At 31.7% G+C, this 10,628-nt stretch overlaps 1 protein-coding gene across 1 annotated transcript; it reads left to right on the top strand.

Moving 5' to 3' along the window:
* Positions 1 to 5,751: 5,751 nt before the first annotated feature.
* On the top strand, positions 5,752 to 10,438 carry LOC136227255 (anthranilate synthase alpha subunit 1, chloroplastic-like). Its single transcript, XM_066015918.1, has 11 exons — positions 5,752 to 5,848; positions 5,928 to 6,112; positions 6,205 to 6,394; positions 7,694 to 7,845; positions 8,358 to 8,485; positions 8,577 to 8,823; positions 8,915 to 8,971; positions 9,081 to 9,233; positions 9,328 to 9,408; positions 9,476 to 9,562; positions 10,070 to 10,438. The coding sequence occupies exons 1-11, from the start codon at positions 5,752 to 5,754 to the stop codon at positions 10,436 to 10,438; spliced, it is 1,746 nt and encodes a 581-aa protein (XP_065871990.1).
* Positions 10,439 to 10,628: the final 190 nt, after the last annotated feature.

The following is a 10,628-nucleotide window of genomic DNA, read 5'->3' as shown; positions in this document are numbered from 1 at the left end:
ACGTGAAAATTTGAAAAATGGAGAAAACGTTAAAGAATGTAAAAATACGAAAAATATGAAACGTGAAAAACATGAAAACGTTACAAAACACCAGAATATGAAAAAAAACTGCAAAAAATAAAAACGTGAACAAACGCGAAAATACGAAAATGAAAAAAAGAAGAAGCAAAAACACGAAAAAACACAAAATATGAACAACGCGAAAAAGTGACAAAACACGAAATATACAAAAACGTGAAAAATACAAAAAAACATGAAAAAATACGAAAAACACGAAAACGCAAAAAATACTAAAACGCAAAAACGTGACAATACATGAAAAACGCGATAAACTTGAAAATACGAAAAATACAAACAAAACACGAAAACGTGAAAAAATACGAAAAACATGAATAATACGAAAAAGTAACAAAATGTAAAAAAACGAAAAATGCGAAAGCGCAAAAAACGAAAAAATGCAAAAGAACACAATAACGTGAATAACACAAAAACGTGACAGAACGTGAAAAATATGAAAATGTGAACAAACGCGAAGAACACGAAAAACCGTAAAAAATGCCAAAAACACGAAAATATGAAAAAATGTTATAAACGCACTTTTCACATTTTTGTGTTTTTAAAATTAAAAATGTTTTTAACTTTTTTTCACGTTGTCGTGTTTTTCACTTTTTTTATGTTTTTCGCTTTTTTTCTTCACATTTTCGTGTTTTTCCACTTTTTTCATGTTTTCCTATTTTTAATATTTTTTTACTTTTTGTGATTTTCGTATTTTTTCACTTTTGTGTTTTTAACAAAATTTCATGTTTTTTTAATGTTCACGTTTTTCTGTTTTCCATATTTTTTCAAGTTTTCGTGTTTTAGTCTTTTTTTTTACTTTTTCGTGTTTTCCATTTTTTTTTACGTTTTTTTGTGTTTTTTTAATATTTTCTTGTTTTCATGAGTTTTCTACATTTTTTTTCTATTTTTACGTTTTCACAATTTTTCACGTCTCTATATTTTTAACTTTTTTTTTACTTTTTCGTGTTTTCCACATCGTTTCACGTTTTTTCATGTTTTGCGTGTTTTTTATGTTAATCTGTTTATATGTTTTTCGCGTTTTCACTATTTTCCACTTTTATATCATTTTTTCTTTTCTTTTTGTGTTTTTATGTTTTTTTGGGTTTAACTATTTTCCACCTCTCTTTTTTCGTGGTCTTATAATTTTTCTGTTTTTCATGTTTTTATAATTTTTTCGTTTTTAATGTTTTTTTTTTATTTTTTGTGTTTTTTTCCGTCTTTCATGTTCCATTTTTTTGTTTTTTTATATATTTTTTAAAATAATATATATTAAATATTCGAATAATTTATAGTAATAAATTTAAGGGTAATATTGTCTTTTGAATGAAAAAATTATCTATTCTATTCTATCTTATTCCACCAACCAAACATAAGAATAACTATTTCTAAGAAATTTGTATTCCATTTTTTTTCGCTATTCTATTCCTTTGGAATAACCATTTCATTCCATTCCGCGAACTAAATGACACCTTATAATTTGGGATTGGACATATACAATTGCAAATTGTCCCGATTTATCCTCTCAAACCAGCACACAAAGTGAGTTAGTTTTGAATTTGTCTTAAAACTTCGAGTCCATCTTAACCGCGCATATATATTATTTATTTTTATTATTTTATTAAATATTTTTGGTTGTATAAAATTATTTTTGATGATTTTTATTGAATTAATTAATTAACTAAAATTTTAATTAATTATATTTTTATTATTTATAGTTTAGTTTTAATATTTTAATATAAACATAACTAATTTTCTTATTTTGATCTAGCCAAATCCGAATCTGATATATAAATATGATGTGGAGTGGATTGGATTGGTTGGATTTGGATAAAATAGTTTAATTTAAAACATGATTAATTCAGTCGGAGTCTATTCGAATATGTGTATTCCGAAAGTAAATAAATTTTCTCTACTCACGTTTTAGTTGACTGAAGCAACAATTATTTTCTGTTTGGCAGAAAGCAATAAATTTTGTTTAATATTTCATCTAACAATCTGTCTTTTTATTTATATTTTACAGGATGCGGCCTCTTTGATTACGTAAGGCTTAATGTATATTTATATCCTTAAATTTGGTACGTTGTGGTTGTTGTCAAAGATGATAAATTAATAATTTTATGTGTGGAATGTCTGAATGAACCAATTGTAGGTGTGTGATAGGTTTTTAAAACCAATTATAAGTGGATAGGTTATTTTAAAAGTTCGGAGTGCCAATAGACAAAATTTGTCAAGTTTAAGTGTGTAAATATACATTAAGCCGAGATAAAAAGCTTTCAACTATTTTTTTATAAGGTATATACCTAGAAGCAATTTTACTCATTATGTCTAAGAGGGTGTTTGGTTGCTCCTTTTCATCCTACTGTTTGCTTTCACTTTAAAATGGAGAGTTTTACGTATTTGGTTAGTGACCTCATGTTTGCCTTTTACAACTGAAAAGTAACATTTTACAAAAGCAGAGAATCTCTACTTTTTGGAAAAGCAACATTTTCAAACAGGAAACAACAAACAACAATAGTAAACAGTAGGTAAAACGAACAGACCCAAGATTGTGCAATTTTACCTTTACATTATTAGCCAAAAACAATTTTATTCTTAACGTTGACAAGTTTGGTCAATTGGAGGAATTGTTTATGATGTAGATTGAAATCGGGTGAAGGTTTTAATCGTAAACCAACAAAGATTACAAACTTCTCTAGCTTAACTAGAAGGTTGAGTAAACCCACAAGGATGAACCTTGGTGCTCCAATGGAGGCTTTCAATTTCAATATTATCAAAGTTACCAAACATTACAAAAAGAGAGGCTTAAATACTTCCTCCAAACATGTGAAAATTGACTAAAAGCCCTTGAGTAGGGTTTCTTAGCAAAGCATAACAATAAGGGTAAAATGGGGAGGCTAGGGAATAATGGTAGTCTAGTAAATAAGGGGCGATGACAAAGTAGTAATTATGAAGAGCGAAATGGTCCCCCCTTCATGGTGAGAACTTGGAGGAGAAGCAGCCTCTAACGTAGTACGCCCCGCGTACCTGGGCTTACACCCCGCGTACCTGGGCTTACGCCCCGCGTGTGTGAGTCTTTGAGCTTGGGGACGCTCGTTGATGCTCCTTACGCGTGGCGTCTTCGGGACTACGCCCCGCGTAGTTGAGCTCCTGAACTTGAGGTTCCGTAGGTTGGGATATACGCGTGGCACCTTCGGGGTTACGCTCCGCGTAGTTGAGCTCCTGAACTTGATGGCCCTGTGGATTGGGATCTACGCGTGGCGTCCAAGGCGTACGCCCCACGTACTTGACCTCTTGAGATGATTCTCGCTCGAAACTGCTACCCGCGCCCCGCGTGCTTTTAGGCACGCCCCGCGTATCTGGTTTGGCGCTGTTGCCCTTGCTTTCCTCTATTGGTTCCTATCGTGCCTCATTTTTAGTATCCGGTTTCGTCTTCATGTTTGCGGACAAGATGCCCTCATCATTATCAAATTGTCTTCTTCTCGGTCATGAATTTTATCATCTACACTTCACATGTGCGTTATTTTATCAACTATTAGTAACATATCACAAACATATGATTAAACGTGATTTTTAAAAAAAAAAATAAAAAAGATATAGAGTATGTTGTACGAACTGGGAAAAAAATTCAAATATTTTACCGAATTTAAAAATATTAATCTTCAATTCTATTATTAAATCACAAAAAATATATATTTTTTTAAAATCAACTTACATGTAATTGCCGCAGAATAAAGAATAAAATATATGTGTTTATAATAATGTCTAAAATTGACTTAATTTGTCAACGTTAGGAATAAATTGTTCTTGGCCGCTAAGATTAGAGGTAAAGTTGTACCATTTGAAACGTTAAAGATGTATGCTAGTTAAATCTAAGCTTTATGATGCTTTGAATCTCCACCTTAGGATTTTAATCAGCGTACATCTAACGGTGAATGACCAAATTCACCGTGGTCATTAGGATCCATGTGAGCACTATCGCTCCACTCATACTATAACGATTCTCGAATTAAGGATTAAAATATTCCATAAAAATTCTAAGTTATCCCAAATCAAATTTAAGATAAGATATTAAATCAATTTTTAAATTAGTATTTTTTCACAAATTAATCTAAATTTTAAGATTTTTAGATATTAAAATTAATTGTATTTATATCAATTCGTTAATATTCACCAACTAATTAAAAGTTAAATATATCAATTTGTTAATATTCACCAACTAATTATATCAATTCGATGTGGTAAATTTATGGGTCAAATATATGAATATCATAATTAAGTACAAAATTACAACTAAGTTGTATCACCAAACTTAATTCTTAATATGTCATTATTTTCTATATATTATGATTTTACACCATAGTTTAAAAATTCTAGACTTTAATTCATAAATCAGAAACCCTAGAAAATATATTCTAAACTTCTAATTTATAAATTCTAATCTTTAAAATATATTAAAAGTACTGATTTTACTAGTTTGATATAATCCAAAATTATTACTTGATATAATTGTAAATAGTCTGTATAATTTTCCCTAAATTTATCACGTCTGTCAATTTTAAAAAACATTTTACTCAATTGATTCTCGATAGTTTTTATAGGCATACCTAAATTTCATTTAGGCTAAATTTATTGACTCATTAGTTTTAATATTCTCTTATGGGGATTTTTTTTGGGGTCTAATTATCTACTATTCTAGGCTATAATAGTTAAGACTAATCTAGATTTGAGTTGGTTAGGTCCATTTCGGAAGGTAATGCTTTTCCACCAGATATTTTAATTACAGCTGCATTTTCATCTTCAGAATTCGATCCTTAATTGGATGGCCACGTTGATCCAATACTTTAACTACCTGATTGAATGGTTAAGAGATTTATAGCATAATAAGTTGCGATTTCAATTTGATTATACAATTTCAATATCAAACCGTTAACATTTCAAAAGTTAGATTTTTTTATTATTTAGATAGTAAAAAAAAGTTAAGAAATTATAGAAATAACAAGATTTAGGAGGTGTTTGGTAGCTCTTTTTCAGACTTCTGTTTGCCTTTTCATTTAAAAAATGAGAGTTTTAAGTATTTAGTTACTCATCTCCTGTTTGAATTTGACATAGAAAAAATAACATTTTACAAAAGCAGAGAATCACTGTTTTTTGAAAAGACAATAAGTAAAACAAACGGGTCCTTAAAAACTAAAACTTTCTAAAAGTAAAGGTTTTATTTTATTTTATTTTTCACCTTTTACTTTTTAATTATTAAAAAAATGCAGTCACCAGTAGATTTATCACGATGAGAAATAGATTTATCCCGATTCTTATCGAGTTGTTAAAAATTTACAAACCTAACATAAATCATCCGGAGAACTTCTGCGGTGGACCGAGTGCAATGGACCCAACCAATGAAAAGAGAAAAACATGCTACCTCAAAGAAGATGTACAATTGTCATTTTTTCTATTGGCAAGGTCCAATGGACCGGGACATAGTTGAATTTCTCCATAAATCGGACCGAAGGCCTAGCCGGTTCCCAGCAGGCACCGATATACAGCAGCTGAAGCGTGGTCCTGCCTGAAGCTGTGTTGATTTGTTGGCCTATAATTAAGTAAATTTATAAATGAAGAATGGGTGGGAATTTAAAACTGACATAGTCCTCCCGCCATATTTATTGTTTCTTTTTTCTCTATTCCTCTCCGATTCAATCCATGGCTTTCTCTCTTCTCACTGCCACCGCCGGCTCTCGGAGCTACGTCTCATCTGTCCGGCCGCTGAAATGCGTTTCCCTCCTTGACTTTTCTGCCGGTAAAATTCCATGTCCCTGATCCATTTGTTTTTTATTTTTTAATTGTTTCTTATATCTGGATTAATTGGTTTTATTCAGTTCCAGATCCATCAGATTTCGCAAAAGCAGCCAAACGTGGAAATGTAGTACCACTTCATAGCTGCATATTCTCCGATCAGCTAACTCCGGTGATTGCTTACCGGTGTTTGGTTAAGGAAGATGATAGAGAGACTCCAAGCTTCCTTTTTGAGTCTGTGGAGCCTGGTTCTAAGGTTTCAACTGTTGTAAGATCCATTAATCGATCCTTTGTTTGTGTTTCTTGTTAAATGTCGAATTGAACCGAAAAAAGAAGGAAAAGTGGAATTGATTGGTGCAGGGAAGGTATAGTGTTGTTGGAGCTAATCCATCGATTGAAATTGTGGCGAGAGAAAATAAAGTTTCAATTATGGATCATGAAGTAGGGACTTTAACGGAGGAGTTTGTTGAAGATCCGATGGTAATTGCGAGAAGAATTTCTGAGGGATGGAAACCCCAAATTGTTTGTGATCTTCCAGATGCTTTCTGTGGTAAGACAACACTGAATTTCATTTGAATGCTTACTGAATCATTGACATTTTAATTTGTTTGTACAATTTTTTTTTTTTGTTTGTCTGATTTTTGGGCGTCATACACTTTTAGGTAGATTTTCGTCTAATTAATTTTTTTTACGTACGTTTAGAGCCGTCTTAAACATTTTTTTTTGACCCTATGCTAAATGAAAAATTGGACATATTCATTAAAAAAATTAATACTTTTAATATAACTATAATGTTTCTACAAAATGAAACACTAAAATACTTTAACTTGATTTTTTATATAATAAATATAATTTAATTAGATATTATATAATAATAATAATAAATTGGACCCGTTAAAGATTCTTAGACCGTTAGATTCTAGATATTTAACATTTACTATATAAAAAAAATTGGATCCCCTTAAATTTGGGACTCTGTGCGGATGAGCTTTTTGTACTCCCTCTTCCTACTCCTCTCCTTTGTATACGCTACGACTCAAACTCAAAATCTACATTTCTTCATGACAAGCTAATGATCCAGTTTATCCACTTGAAAAAGCGTTACTCATTTTATTTGCGTCTAGTTTGCAATAACAGACCGGACCGGAGTATCTTTGTGATGAGCTCAAGCTTGCGTCCAATGAATTGGGCCTGGTCAAGAAATATTAACATCAAACCCAGTCGGTCCAACTCTGTCTAGTTCTAGAGCAGACTTTGAATTTATAGAAATAAAAAGGCTAGCCCGGCCCAATCTTTGTTATTAATATTAGTTTATAAATTTAAATTTTTATTGTTACATATGAAATGTTTATTTTTAAGTATCCGTTTTAATTTTGTTTGTTAAAAATTATAGTTTTTTAGATATATTTATTTGGATTGGATTTAAGATTTGATTTTAAAACCTAAGCCACAGTCTGATTGGATCTTCCTAAATTTACATCAAGTTAGATGAAGCTTGAACTGAGCATTTTAAATGAAAGTCTAGTACAATTTTTGCCCGATCAATGAACATGGTCCAGTTCAAATAAAAAAATTACAGTTTTTTTTTATATAGTCACACACCAAATTTCAAACATAAATGAAATTATAAAATTCTATTTAAAGCTAACTTTTTTTTTTAATTATCAAAGGCTTAAATGTAATCTAAAAAAAATAAGAATGGAAAGATCACTAACTTAATTATTAAAATCAAAATGATTAAGGGGCTATGCATACTGGTTTGAGGGTATCATGTTTGTTCCATAGACATTGTTGAATAATTCCTACACAGAGTATCTCTCCGAGCTTGCTGATAGTATTTCATGATTAGGTGGTTGGGTTGGCTATTTCTCATATGACACGGTGCGATATATAGAGAACGATAACCTTCCGTTTTCAAGGGCTCCTAAAGATGACACAAACCTTCCGGACATACACTTTGGCCTATATGATGATATCATTGTATTTGATCATGTGCATAAGGTATTTATTTTTCTTCCAATGTATCGTATATTCATAAATCTCGTTATTTCACTTCACATAGTTAATAAGAGCATCTCCAATAGAAGGTGCCTATAAGAGTGCCAAAACTTAACACATAATCCTAAAATATAATATTTTATTGTCAACTTTTACTTAAAAAATGCTTCAATAAAGGTTGCTTAAAAAGTTGCCATTATAATCCTACAAATTATTATTTTATTATAAATATTAAAAATAAAAGGCTCCAGATTTTATTATTTCTAGGAGAGAGACCATAGATTTTATATTAAAAAATAATTAAACAAGGTTGTCAAGAGATTGTCAAAAATTGGCAACTTTCATTGACACTCACAATCAGTCCAATAGTGGGCACCCTTTAAAAGTTGTCAAAGTTGATGCTTAGCTGACACTCTTTTGAGCACTCTCTGTTGGAGATGCTCTAATAGATTAAAGATACACTTGTCATTTGTAGTGAAACTTGTAATTTAATGACTTGTATTTATATCTAACAGAAAGTACATGTAATCCATTGGGTAATCCATTGGGTTATGATGGATAGATACACGTCAATAGAATATGCCTACTCAGATGGCATTCACCAATTACAAAAATTGGTTGCAAGGTTACAGAATATTGATCCGTGAGTTACTATTATATACTTCTATTTCATTACATTGGTATTCTATAAACTCATATGACATGTTTTTCTTCAATTAATTTTCAATTTGAAGTCACAAGCTATCCCGTGCAATTGTACAATTCGAAACTCGAAATTTCAGTCCAACATTGACCGATTCGAACATGACAAGGGAAGAGTACATGGAATTAGTTTCTAAAGCAAAAAAGCATATAGTCTCCAGAGACATATCACGGGTATTTTTAAGTCAGTGTTTCGAACGAAGAACATTTGCCAATCCGCTCCAAGTGTATAGGGCCTTGCGAGTTGTTAATCCAAATCGGTACATGTCCTATTTGCAAGTATGTGATTTCTTCCTGCGAAAGCCATATTCTCGGGTTTTTGATTCTTTGAGATGTTAGTAATATATTTGTAATGCACATGCTCATATAGGCAAGAGGATGTATTTTAGTCACCTCAAGTCCTCATATTCTTACCCGTGTCAATAAGGTAATGATGTTATATTTTCTTATATTTGTGGAAGTTCAAGAAACTTTATAAGCATATTGCTTTAATTTTGTGAAATCCTGAGGTTTTAATTTTTTTATTGACTAAAAAGAATAAAATAATTAATAAGCCATTGAGTGGGACAATGAGAAGAGGAAGGACAACCGAAGAGGATGAAATGTTGGAGATGAAACTTCGAAATGATCCAAAGCAGTATGAAGAACATTCAATTCTTGTGGATTCAGGCTTAAATGACATTGGAAAGGTTATATAACTTGTTGATTTGGCTATTGTTCTTTTTAATGTAGTTGATGTAATAATTTCTATATGGTTTAATGTCATTTTGTAATTCAATTCAGGTAGCGAAGCCTGGCTCTCTGGCAGTTGACAATCTTATGAACATTGAAAGATATTCTCATGTAATGCACCTAAGTTCGACGGTAAGAACTTCAAAAAGTCTGTAATTTACTATTGAAAATGATGAAAAATGACATTTTAGTGATCCAGATCACAGGAGAATTAAGGAATGGACTTTCCTATTGGGATGCTTTACGGGCCGCTTTGCCACTTGGAACTGTATGCGGAGATCCCAAGGTTTGTTAACTTTTTTCTTTGATTACAGAGACTGCGGGGGTCACATGGCTCGTTGCGAGAGATTCATATAACATCTATGATTAAGCTTTAATTATCAGCTTGATCTTTTAGTGCAATTGGTTCCATGACATGGTATCAGAGACCGTTTGACTAACATGGACCTGTGTATGCTTCAAACCCTGTGTTATACCGAGAGGGCATTTCCGTGTGGGGGCGTCAGAGATTAATATAAGATTTATGATTGAGTCTTAATTAACATTCCAACTCATAGAAATTAAGAAAAATTAGAACTAACAATGAAAAATTCGGTATCTAAACATAAAAATATTTATCAGTAGTTATTTTCTATTCAAAATCTGTCATGGATTTGTCAGTAATTCTTTTCTATTTAAAATTTTGTCAATTAACCAGGAGTATTTAATTCTAGCTCCGCCACTGACTAGAAGCTAAAACGCTATAAGATAGAATAGGTTATAACAGTTGCAAACATTTAATACTTCTTTCCAGGTTAAGGCTATGGAGTTGATAGACAAATTGGAGGTGACCAGGCGAGGCCCCTATGGTGGGGGTTTCGGGAGTGTATCATTTACAGGAGAGCTAGACATGGCGCTAAGTATACAGACAATGGTGTTCACAGCAAGATCGCGATTTGATAGAATGTATTCTTATGAAGATGTTAACAAACAACGGGGTGAATGGATTGCTCATATCCAAACTGGTCAAAGCATTGTGGCTGATAGTGATCTAGATTACAAGCACTGGGAATGCGAGAACAAGGCTATTGACCTTGCTCGCGCTATTGACTTGGCAGAGCAGCTTTTCCCCAATTTTGGGGTTCTGAAAAGAGAATTAGAACGTTATTTGAGTTACAATTGAAATCTGAATATGTAGTCAGAAAAGAATAAGTTTTAGCTAGACCAATGGGTGAGTATTTAGAGACTCTTCTTAACATCTTGATGAACAACTTGGAGTTGTGCTAGTTTTTATGTAGAAAAATTGAAACTAATAGACTATGGCAAGTGCATAATACTAGATAAAACAAACAAAAATAGATAGGCAATTCATT

This window comes from Euphorbia lathyris, chromosome 4 (assembly GCF_963576675.1).
Source record: "Euphorbia lathyris chromosome 4, ddEupLath1.1, whole genome shotgun sequence".
Taxonomy (NCBI): Eukaryota; Viridiplantae; Streptophyta; class Magnoliopsida; order Malpighiales; family Euphorbiaceae; genus Euphorbia; species Euphorbia lathyris.
Note: the sequence above shows the minus strand (reverse complement) of the source record. Positions and strands in the feature narration are given on the sequence as shown.